The sequence below is a fragment of the Meles meles genome, chromosome 13, assembly GCF_922984935.1.
Source record: "Meles meles chromosome 13, mMelMel3.1 paternal haplotype, whole genome shotgun sequence".
Lineage (NCBI taxonomy): Eukaryota > Metazoa > Chordata > Mammalia > Carnivora > Mustelidae > Meles > Meles meles.
The window spans coordinates 57,381,696-57,394,069 of NC_060078.1; the positions used below are offsets into that span (position 1 = coordinate 57,381,696).

The following is a 12,374-nucleotide window of genomic DNA, read 5'->3' on the forward strand; positions in this document are numbered from 1 at the left end:
GGTCAAAATCATGCCCTTGAGTGCCAATCCCTGGGGCTGCGTCCTGGTGTGTGCAAGGCCTTCCTCCATCACCAGCCCCTCCTGTATTGTGGGCTGGAGCTGGGAGGCTCTGGCTGGAGGTCATCAGAAAGGTCAGTGGATTATGGCTGGTTAAGCTTTGGGGGTTGGGGGTCGGGACGCTAGTTTCTCTACAAACCAAACCCTCTGTGTGACCTTGGGCAAGTCCCTTCTCTTTTCTGGACCTTGGTTTGCTCTTTTGTAAAACAAGAGGCTCTCTGAGGTCTGTCCAGCCGCTGGGTGTTGTGTGGCTGGGCTCTGGGGACCTGTGGCTCCCCGACTGCACATCTGGCTATGGCTGGATTCCTCCAGGGCCTGCTCGTCACTGCCTGTGTCCCTCCCCTTCTTCAGGCCTCAGGGCCCGAGCCTGGAGCTGAGCGCTGGCCGTGTGCCAGAGACTCAGCAATCAGGCCAGGCTCCTATGGCGACCCTTACATTTGGGGTCCGTCCCTGGGGCTCAGGAGGGTGCTTTGGGCTAGTTTTCCAGCCAGATGTCCATGTGTCATTAATGAAGTGACAACGGGGTCTGCGGGGTGGAGTTGAGGGGCTTGGCGGGCAAGGAAAGGGTGGGCTAGGGAAGGCGGGCAGACACAATAGTAACTTGGTGGGCCAAATAGGTTCTTCCCAGCCAAATGGCTTTGGAAGTCTGCAGAGCCGCTCTAACGTGTCCTCTGGGCACACCAGCTGCCCCCGCCTGCCTGTGTGTTCCACAGAAACTGCTGTCCCTTCCTTGAGCTGCCCGGTCCTTTCAGTACAGCCTGGCTCAGTTGGCTACTGCTCCCATCCTCATCTGTCCTCCTCAGCTGTCTCCTCTTGGTCGCCTCCTGCCCCCCCCTCGGTTCCTGCCAGCCCCTCCGCCAATCCAGCCAGCATGAACAATGCCCCCTTCATGCTCCATCCCAGTCGCAACCTCCTGAATTCTTTTATTCCATGCAGAAGCCTCTCTCCCAGACCTCGCCTCCCTCCAGCTCATCGTTTTCAAGTGCTTCATCTCCCCAGCCCACTTTCCTTCTCCTGCAGACCAAGGCATTTAATTGCCAAGCCAGCCCAATGCACAGAACTGGGAACTATTCAGAAAAATTGACGGTACAAATCTAGGCTGAAGCGCCTACATGTTTATTCCTTTTCCCAGGAAAGCATGGTTTATTACTGACACTCAGCCAGGAAGGCTGCACGTTCACGTGCGGAGCTCGCGCGTGCTGGCATGGGGCTGGAGCCGTGTGAACTATTTTACTGTCTAGCCGTTTGTTCCCACAAACTTCGTCAGACAGGTCAACATCAATCTCCCCGTCTCAGCGAGGTGGAAAGTTGGCCAGAGAAAGGCATCATAAACTCAGGAGAGGCTGTGACAACCCTTTCTAGGTAGGGCTTTGAGAGTTGGCTGCCCACTCAGGTGTATGGAGGCAGGGGGATGGCCCAAATGACCCCCTCCCCCCCAACCAAGCATCCTTCCAAGCCCAGGATTTGGATTGGGGTGGGCTGGCCCTTTGGAAGTCTGTAGGGCAAGCTGGGATGGAGAGATCAGGAAGGTCAACCAGCAAGGGGATCTCTACATCCAAATGACAGGACCAGGAAGAGGGAAGCCGAAGTTCACGTGAGACATGGCTGTGCACAGCTCTGGCTTCCTGGTTTCTGGCACCTGGAGCAGGAACCGGATTGCTCTGCAATCAGCAGTCTATTGGCAGTTTATCAGAGTTTAGTCAGCAGCCGTGCTCGAATTAGAAAAACAGCCTTCCCTAGAAAGATCTCCCTGTCAGAGACTCTGACAATAGGTCCCCCATCCAGAGAGGTGTGTGTATGTGGGGAGGGGGGCATGGCTTCAAGAAAAGGGGCCGGAGAGGTTTTGGAACAAGAACACAATTCTTTGAGCTCAGTTATCCGAGATGGGACCCAGCTGAAGCTTAGGGATTTAGCACTCAATTCCTGGCTGCTTATGTATAAGTAAATAATTTCATCTGCTGTTTGGCAATAAAGAATGCTTTAAACCTCGGCCTTTGTGATTTGTCAGTTTTCTCCTCCAGAACGTATTCGCATATCATTTGGGTTACAGCGGGGGATGGGGCAAGAGGTTCCGGGTAGAGGATGTTACAGTGTTCTCATCCTACGTCTCACGGCCCGCATGGGGTCCCCCAAAGCCCACGCCTGCCGGACAGCTCACCAACCCTTGGAGAGGCAGTGTTGGAGGAGCCGCCTGTTGGGGGTGGGTTGGGAAAAAAGCCTTCATCCTCCCCTCCCAGGGACACAAACCCTTCTTCTCCCATGGTAGCTGATGAACTAGACTCAGCCTTGCCGGGCCCAGTCCCCAGCCCCAGGCCTCCCGCCCTTCCAGCCCTCACAGCACCCCCGCCCGCCACCCCGCCACCCGGTGTCACTCTGCCTACCTGTGTATTTGCTGACCCCGGCCTCAGCAGCCACATCTCTGAGTGCCAGAATGCCCTGGGAGAGGTCACTGGCCTCAGGGTCCATTTCAATGAGGGCGTCAGGGCCCACGTTACCGTAGGCATAATTGGCGATGTAGATGGAGTAGCGTCCAGAGCCCTGGGGAAGAAGGGAAGCAGGGTAGGTGAGCGAGCCTATTTGGGCTTGTCGTGGTCGCTTTCCAAGAAAGGGGCTCTCCCCCTCCTCGTGAAGAACCATAGGTCTTTCTTGGCTCAGCTTCCTCTCCCTGGGGTCTGGTGTGAAGGGCCTTGCGGGCCATGTGGGGCCCAACTCCAGAATCACTTTTCCCCCGAGGCTGCAGACCACACAACACCCCCCACCCCCACCCCCTGCCGCCAATTCCTACAACAAAGCAGCCCTGCTTCTCCTTCTATCCTGTTCCAGAAGAACACGTCCCTCCCTCTCCCCCACAACCACCTTTTTATAGACAATTTTCTAATGTGCCTCTCTCCAGCTGAGCTCTCTCCAGCTGCCAGCCAGGGTAGCTGCTCAATAAATATTTGCTGATTGATTGATCTACCAATTCCCATTATTCTCAGTCTCTCTCTCTCTCCCATTCAAGCTCACCCCAGCCAAGATGACAAGCAAATTCTAGAGTCATCTCCCTCCCCGCCTCCCACCCTGGATTCCCTCATTCCGCTATTTTGATGGTTTAAGAGGCTTGGATATGCAGGGGGGCCCCCTTCCAGTTCCTCTGTTTGCCCACATTACCAGAAAGAAAGAGTGTATTGCTTCTGCCTTTGTAACACTGTCTCAAACATTTTTTGCCTTTGCATCCAGGAGAAGCCCTGGGCACCAGCTCCTCCTTGCTACCAGCCTTGTCTGCTCTGGTCTGAAACCCCACTGACAAACGCTTCTTGTCTGCCTGTTATTAGAACGGTGTCATTTTTTCAATGGATGCTTCCTTTCTCCCCAGAGAGCCACCTGTTTTCTGCATCCAAACAGTTTTCCAGCTTTCCCCTCATCCTTCTCATCATTTCCCTCCAACCCATCAGAGAGCAGATATTTCTTGAACTCCAACTACCTGCAACGCATTCTGCTCTAAATGTCCCCAAGACAACGTCTTCGCTCTCCAGTTGCTTGTTGCCTCGTTTAAACACAAGCTAGAAACGCGAAACAACGCGAGAGAAACAGCTGAGTTCTAGGCCACTTTCTTCTCTGCCCTTGGCCCGCGTGGCTGACTTCAATTTCTTCCCCAACCGAGCTTCTCATAAGCCAAACCCCCATCCCACCTAACCGATCACTGGCTTTATCCCTTCCGTGGGAATGTTTTCTTTGGGGGAGCTGACAAAGAGCTACTTGAGTCTGACTGACGGGTGGCCAAGGCCAACAAAGGGGCTCACGGTCTCCTGAGGGGATGCGGACACGGCAACCATATAATACAAGAACATATAGGATCCAGAGAACACGTAAGTTAACTATCCTGAAAATAAAATTTTAAAAAATGTTAACTAGACTGGAATTAAATTTTTTTTTTAAAAGAGAGAGGGAGAGACTATGTACAGCATTTGCTGGTGTACAGAAGAGGGGCTCCCAGAGGAAGGAGCACGGAACCGGCAGATTTCAGAAAAGGTTTTCTAAGAGGTGTCTCAGCCAGGTGAAGTGTGCAGGAAAGAACCTTCCAGGCAGAGATGATACTCTAGAGAATGATGTATGTGGGGAAACCACAAGTGGTTCATTCGGTATTGCCGGAATAGAAAATGCAAGAAAGGGCGTGTCGGGGGCTGGAGCTGGAGGAGGAGGAGGCAAAGATATTCCCTCTGCCATCCCCAATAAAGATGCCGATGCCCCCTCTGCTTCGGTTATCTGAGGTTCCATCCTGCTGCCGGGAGGCTGTGCTTTCCCAGCCTTGTCATCAGCAGCACGGTGTCATGGGGGAGCAGGTTAGAACTGCAGACTCTCAGGGGCCTGTCCCCTCTGCCAGACCCGCTGAAGCAGAATCTGCATTTTCACACCCCCACCAAGTGATCCCCATGCAAAACCGAAGTTCGAGATGCAGGGCTTCACGGCATAGCTTCGTGACTAGGGGAGAACTCTGAGAGGGGCCGGCCAGGCGGTGACAGGAGCTCGGAGTATGTGCGTGGAATGATCGGATGAAGACTCAATGAATGGGGCCGAAGGGGAAAGTGTGCTATCCCGGGCCCACACCTGACCCTACCAGCTGCTGGCAATCCCCACCACAAATGGGCAATTAAGCCCAAATGAACTGAAACGCACTTGACTGGAAATTAGGATGTTTATAAAATTCCATTATACCTAGTTCCTTTCTTCAGTGTATGGGGATGATAAAAGTTGACAAACACAGATGCGTTACGACGGCAGGGGACTGCAGAAATTTGCCGTGTGGCCTTGACTACCGGTCACTCTGGGACAGTGAGGGGGCTGCAGATGAGCCCGGGGAGAGGCTCCCCAGGGCAGTGGGCTCCCCCTTCAGTCTACATCAGAATCACGTGGAGCTCTTGTTCAACCGTAGATGCTGGGTCTCATCCCCAAGTTTCTGATTTGGGAGCTCTGGGGTGGGGCCCGAGAGTTTGCATCTTGAACAAGTTCCCAGGTGAAGCAGATGCTGTTGAGTCAGGAACCACACCCGGAGAGCCACGGTCTAGGGATGTTAGCCTGGTCCCGGTCCAGGCTCTGCCCCTCCGTGGCTTTGTCCTTGGGCAGTTTCCTCACCCCCTTCGGCTGCGTCTCCTCGTGTGTTAAAGGGGAATCATATTCCCCCTGCTTCCTGGCAGGGTTGTTGAGAAGATGAAATGAGACAACACATGTGAAAGGTCTCCAAAAGATAAAAATGCTATATAAACATGAGGCATAATCATTATCGATCGGGGACCGCTTCTTGTAAGAGATCAGCTTTGAGCTGGATCCAGAAAGGTGGGTGAGTGATGAGGCGGCTGCAGACAAAGGGCAGGTGAGGGTGCCAGGTTTGGGCCTAGAGGGGACGGGGGTGGCTGGGGAGAGGACAGGAAGGGCATGTGGTAGGGCTGAGACCTTTACCTGCGGGATGGCTGTCCCACTGTGGCCTGTGCCAGGGTCACCCGCAGGGCTCGCTCAAACCCAGACTTCTGCCCCTGCCCCCCACCCCGTGGAGGAGGGAGTGCAGGTCCGGCCAGAGAATCTGCATTTCCGACAATGCTGCTGGTCCGGAGACCACACGCTGGGAACAAGTCAACTAAAAGGCATCTGTGCTGGGTGTGGGGGTGCTGTGGGGCTGAGGAAGGGGTAGGTGAACATTGTAACAGCGCCTGTGGTTAGAAATTGGTGACTGATACCGGTTCACCCAGGGGCAGGGTAGCCGTGGGACAGAAAGGTGTCTGATTCGTTCTCATTTTCTGGCTTTGCCTGCCATTTAAGTACGTGACCAAGGTCAGGTTGCTTGATTGCTGGAAGCCTTAGTTTCCAGATCTGTAAAATGGGGATAATGACAGCAGGTACCTCGTGAGCCTATTGCGAAGAATCAGTAAACAACGTGAATAAAGCCCCGAGCGCAGGGCTTGGTGTGCTGCTCGCTCACTACGGTTAGCTGTCATTATTGTTAAGATTGTTTCCGTGTTTCCTACACTGCGCAGCATCCTAGAGTGGCCATGACCTGGCTCTATTCCCCCCCCGCCCCCACAGTTCTCAGGACCCAGGGATTGCCAGGGTGGCCGTGGTGGCTGGACCCAGAAAGGAGCCCCTCTCCTGGCGGCAGACCCTGTAGGGGTTTTTTCTAGTTCCCGAGTGCCTGCGTGCCAATGCTTGTTTTTTTGTTTTGTTTTGTTTTGTATTTCACATGGTGCCTTTGTCCTGTGGTTAAATGTGTGGGCGTGCAGATGACCTTGTTAGGACAAAGAGTGCATCTCTTTGTGATTAACCTTCAGGCCCTGTCCCCAGCTCGGAGATGATTCTCACCTTGGCCAAGTGTGGGAAGCCTTGGTTCCGCAGGAGCAAGGCAGGAAGCAGGAGGCTGGCAAGAGGCTCCCTGCAGCGGCCAGGTCTGGCATCCTCCAGACCCTTTTCACTCTTTTGGGGTGGCTCACAGAGCCATGGCCTCCTTCTTCCCTCCCACCAGGCAGGAGTCCAGGTGGCAACGATTCAGGTCAGGGCTAAATGTGGCTTCACAGCCCAGCTTGGCTTCTTTTCCCAGCACCAGCTTGTTAAGAAATAAATATTTATACCTGGCACCTGCCTTCTCCCAAGGCCTGGAGGCCCCTGCTGTGAAGATTCACGCTGAATCCCCAATCCCCTCGGTGCCATCTCCATCCTGAAGTGAGCCAGGCCCCTTGCCCCTGCCCCCGGAATGGGAGCTGGGCAGCAGCTGGGCCCCTGATTTACTGATGACTGTCTCTAAAGCCAAGGAGGGGGCAGCAAGGGAGCAGGTGACAGGAGGGATAAATGGCCTCCACGGCAAGCCTCGGGCTCTGGCTGGGGCTGACGGGACGCAAGCCTGGGCCGTGGCCACCCCGAGGGGCAGGTGGCTGTCTGTTCCTGCCCCTCCCCTTCCGCCTTTCCTCCCTACCTGCTTTGGCTCAGCACCTGCCACGGGGGGAACTAGCAGGCAAGAAAGCAGTGACCGAGCTACTGATTAACCAGAGGACTGGCACATTCAGGCCACCCTCCACTCACCCACTCACCAACCTCTTTGTCATTCCTTCATCGTTCCGCAAATATTTTCAGCAAGAGCTGTATGGCTCAATGCCTGGCACATAGTAAAGGCTTAATAAATATTCGCTGAGTGACTGAATGATCACAAGGTTTAGAGCTAGAAGAGTCTGATTCATGTCCTAGTCACACTGCCAATCTCGTTGGGGTCCTCAGGCCAGTCAGTGCCCAAGCTGGGCCTTAGTGCCCTCCTGTGCCCAATGGACACGGTGAGGACAGCCCCTGACCAGTTTCCTCGCTGGTTGCTGGGAGAGCCTCAAGGGAGAAAGGATGTGAAAGCAGATGGTAACTCACCCTGCAAATCTTGTCAGTATTTAGCACTGCTACATGCAAGGTACTGTGGGGGGTGCCGTGAGGGTGCAGCTTTGGGCTCTGCCCTGGACAGCCCCGCTCTGTCGGGCCATGTCTGCCTGTGGGCTCCCTTCCATGTACCCTGTGGGCTCTCACGTTGCTGTGTGGCCCACTCTTCTCCCCAGACCCCCATGCACCCCTAAGCTCACCGTCCTGTCCACGCAGGCCACGGAGCGCCCGGCAAAGAGGCTGGCCACACCGCGGGCCACGTTGACCTCGTCACTGAGGATGTCTTCCCAGCGGTTGTTGCGGAACTTGAACAACTTGTCCGTGTACGTGGCCACCCCTGGAGAGAAGAGGAAGGGAGGCTGGTGGATGGTGGCCCAGTGTGCAGGTTGGTCTCGGGACACCTGCCACAGGTGGTTCGGGCCACAGGTAGACAGGTCATCGAGGCAAGGTGAGTGCTCCCCACAGCAGGCGGGTGAGGCTCTCTCTGTCTGGGGGGTGCTGGGGTGTTTTCGGTTGAGAGAAGAGACTGGTTTATGAAAATGGCCAACTCAGGCCTCAGTAGCCACAGATCTACCGTGTGTCTGAGACGACCCTCAATAGCGCGGTTCACACTTGGCCCCCTACTCCTGCGCTGAGCTTGTTGATATTCCAGCACCCAAATCCCACCCACGATGTCTCTTTCTCCGGGACCTCCTCCTGCATTCTCTGCTGGGTCGCAGGACCTCATTTGGGTCTGAGAAGAAACAATGCTGGTTGGTAGCTGGGGCTCTAAGCCCAGATTCAGAAAGGGGCTGGAAGTGGAGCTCTGATGGACTTGTCACCCACCCCAGGGGAGCCCGATGGCAGTAGGGTCAGGGTCAGTGCTCAGGTGGGGTGAATGGGGTGAGCAGCCCTGGGAGGCCCTCGGGGGCAGGGGTCTCCACCTCTTTCAGAGCTGGATGGAGGCTGAGGACCGCCAGCTCAGGGAGTTGCATGCATGGCACCGCGCGGCATACCACATGTAACTGTGGGAGCTCTGTGGCCTCCCGGAGCTCGTTCATGGCCAAGGTTTATTTTGGGGAAGGGCAAAGAACTTCTGGCGGCCAGAGGCTCAATCCCTTGTAAGACCACTTAGAGCGCCCCACTCCACCATGACCCCTAGTTGGTTTCTTGCTCATGTGAGCCCCAGAGCATTCGTATTTTGGGAGGGGTCATGTTCCACGACCAAGGGCTGGGATAGGAAAACACAGGAGAGACAGCAAAGGGGCAGCTGTAGGAAGCCGGGAACGTGAGCTGGGGGATGAGTGGCCCTGGGGACAGACACCTGCACTTGACTCTCTGGCTGGCCCAGGGCGGAGGCCATGGCTTAGGCTGAAGGGAGCTGCATGGTGCAGTGGTTAAGACCTTGGGGTTTAGAGTAAACAAGCCCCCATCCTGGTCTCTGTTCTACCCAGATTCCACTATTCTAGGGGCCAGTTGTTGACTTAGCATCTCCGAGCTTCAGTTTTCCCATTTGCAGATGGGACAAGAGTAATAGCTACATCCAGTTTGCTGCGAAGAATACAGGAATTGATGTACACGGAAGGCGAGCACAGTGTCCCCTCGAGGTGGGGGTGGGTATTAGCCAGAAGTGGTCATTCCCAGGTTAGGGATGGGGCCCTGTCCAAGATCCTTTAGGGACCTTGGCTCCACACTGCCTGGTGAGAGTCTGCGTGTGAAACGAGTGGCTGAGTAGGACTGAAGGAGTGGGACCATGTTAGGAGGGGGCACTTATGAAGGATCCCTCAGGGAGCTCTGCCCAGGAGAGGACAAAAGGCTTTGCTCTCTCAGTGGCCTCCTGTGGAAACCCCCTAAGACCACAGGGACCAACGGGTTTGCTGTGTGGTCCGTGGGGTCTGGAGGTGGCTTCCGAGATGTTCCCCAGGCCCTAGGGAGCTGGCCCTGGAGCAGAGCCCTCCTACCCGGCCTGACCCTCCCAGAAGTGCAGAGGCCCGTCCGGGGGAGGGAAGGCCTTTTGTGAGCAGAGCCAGAAGCCGATCCGGAAGCCTGCCAGTATTTGTGCATGGAGGCTTCGGCTGGGGAGTGCAGCTGGGGTGGGCACGGAACTGCTGTGGCTGCCGAGGAGGCCCACTGGGGCAACCGAGGAACTGGGTCTGGGCGGAAGCACAGGTGCTGACTCCCTTTAGCTCAGGGCCTTGCTAGCCCTTTATCCTCTCCAGCCTCGGTTTCCTCATCTGGGCGTCGGGGTACCAGCCGAGCCTCCTCCCTCAGAGGTGGCTGTGGGAATTACAGGGTAAAATGCACGGCAGCCCCTGGCCCGGGTCGGAGCTGCCCAGGTCGGCCCACGCCACCCCAGGCCGAGGACTGCAGCACCATCCCTGGGGGCCAGACGTACTTAGAAATTTAGATTTTGTTCTCTCACATTTTAGAAAGGTAAAACAGTGCACACACCGTTTATTACATAACACCCCCGGGAGGGATGGGGCAGCACCTTGTAATTAAACACATTAATATTTCTGCAGTAAAATAGATGAATATTCACACTAAGTGGGATAAATAAAGCCTATAAATAGCTCGCGTCAGCTCAGGACAGGTTTTGCCAGCAATTCATTTTCCCAAAAACTTAAAAAAAAAAAAAAAAAAAAAAGCACCTGAGGTTTTCAGAGTCTTTTGGATTTGAGGACTGTGGAGAAGGGGCTGTGGGCCTGGACTGCCATGCTCGAGGCTGTTCCCGAGGCAGTGGCAACCTTGTCATCACTTCCTAATGCTTGGGGGACCTCTGATGATGGCCCTGCAGGCTTCTGGGTCTCCAGCCTCCACCAACAGCAAGCAACCCTTGCCCTCCTCTGTCAGACCAGGGCCCCTTTAGATGGTCCCTCCAGCTAGGCTAGCCCCCCCTGCAATACTGGGGTTAACTTCTAGCCCCGCGTGGGCCAGTGTGAGAAAGCAGCTGCCAGCAGCTGGGGCTCTGCGGAGCTCGACACGCAGCTCCACGTTCAGCGGGAGCAATTCCTCATGCTGCGGATTTCCTGCCTCAGCGAGACGAGAGGAGTGTATGGCCCCAGGGTGCCTCTGTCCTCCTCTGTTCGCCTCATCACCTCCAACTCCTCCTGCTCCCCCAAGATAAACATTTCCCAGAGTGTGCTTTATGGAACCCTGGTCTCTGTGAGCTACCTGGAAGATTCTGTGATCATCTGAGTTTGGGAACGACCACAACTTCCATCCTCCTGCTTGGAGATTCTCAATGGACATCAGTCTATTAAAACTTTGACAAGTCCTGCAATAAATTACCTACTTAATCTTATTTAATCCAGCCTGTCCCAAGCACAGCTGGCCACAGATCCCCTTTGTGTAGCTCACCTATTAGCACCCTGCAGAACGAGCCCTGTTCTTTGCCAGCTGCTGTGGTAGGGTGCTGCTGTCGGGCCAGGCCCTGGGCTTTGTGGCCGGAGAGGTCAGGGTGTCCTGCATTGTTAGCCTCTTCCCCTGTTCCACCGCCTGGCTTCTGAGCTGACTAGGGACGCCCAGAAGAATAAACTAATTAAGGTAAAATGTGCAACAGTGATGCAGAGCCTTGTAGATCATAAATGGGAACGGCAAAATCAATGGCAGGCCCTCTGCAGGCAGAGGCCTGGAAGCCTGGGCGAGGAGAGACGGGAGCCCGTGATTTAGGAAGAGCAAACGCTCTGGCAGCTGCAACCTGGGTAATTAGGTGTGTCAGGAAGACAGATAAACAGCGGGCGGTGTGGGTCGATGGCACGGGCGGTAACCACCCAGCACTGGCACCCGGCTCATGTCCGTGTGTAATCTGCTTTCTGGCTCCTTGTAGCTGCCCTCCGCCCTGGGGTCCCGCACTGAGTCGGTGGGCAGCTGACCAGGAAGAAGAGAGGCTGTTAGTTGCAGGAGAGAGGGGCTCTGCTGAGCCCCCTGGGGCAGACTCTGAGAGGACAGAGGCCTGGGAGAAACAGAAGGGGGTTTATGGGCAGGGTAGGGGGCTCCAGGGGTCACAGCCCCCTGAGACGCGTGTCTAGGGACTTAATTCCCATCTTGACTTTGGCATCTGGGTATTGAAGGAGACTTGAAGGTCTCAGAGGACAGTAGTATTGCCAGTTGCTGCCACGTGACCAGGGGGAAAGGCCCAGTAGGGGAGGCTCAGGAGTCTGCCACCCTATGGGTACCAGGTATGCTGGGAGGCCACAAGGAAAGAGGAGTCTCAGTTGCTGATTCGGGTGCTTATGGTTCATTCAACAACAGGAGGGACGGGTAGAGGAGATGCCGTGGGACCACAGTGAAACTGATACTACTTAACATTTCTGCAGCATTTCACATATATTCCCTCATGTGCCAGCCATTTCACACCCATTCATTAACCCTCACCACAACCCCGAGCTGGGAATGATTTGCCTGTTTGATTTATAGATGAAGGACCAGAGGCGCAAGAGACAAGGGACCTGCCTAAGTCCCCACAGCTAACAGAGCTCCGAGGTTCAGGATGGGATGATACGTCCTGGAGATGCCACGAAGTCAGGATGGAAGGGGCTACGGTGATAAGTGAGGGCTTCGTGATGGAGGAGGCTCCTGAACCTGGACTTGAAGGGTCCAAGTAACAATGACTCCTGTGTATAGAGCACTTAGTATGGCCAGGCTTTGCATGAAGCTTCTCTTTAATAAACACCATCTGCCCTAAACCCACCTTGAGAGGTGGGACAGCACCTTTCTCCCAGACGGAGAAATTGAGGGGGCAGAAAGGTTAGTCAGTTGCCCAGGGTCCCAGTCGTACTCTGTGCATCTTTCACCCCTCGCTTGGAGACTTTCAGGGGACACCAGTCTATTAAAACTTGGCATAGACAGAGAGACAGAGGCCACACAGTTTGCCCAGAGAGGAGAACGTGTGGAGGTTGAGGGGGAAAAACATGCAGGGCAGGAGAGACCCACTAATTCCAGGCAGAATTCTGCTC

At 55.1% G+C, this 12,374-nt stretch overlaps 1 protein-coding gene across 2 annotated transcripts in view; it reads right to left on the bottom strand.

The window, feature by feature from the left end:
• The window catches only part of CRTAC1 (cartilage acidic protein 1), a 147,563-nt gene that overhangs the window by 43,798 nt on the left and 91,391 nt on the right, over positions 1-12,374 (bottom strand). For both annotated transcript variants that reach the window (XM_046027502.1, XM_046027503.1), the window contains exons 4-5: positions 7,638-7,774; positions 2,439-2,595 (exon numbers count right to left, since the gene is read on the bottom strand). In XM_046027502.1, the coding sequence (XP_045883458.1) occupies positions 2,439-2,595; positions 7,638-7,774 (294 nt within the window). The remainder of the gene's footprint in view (positions 1-2,438; positions 2,596-7,637; positions 7,775-12,374) is intronic.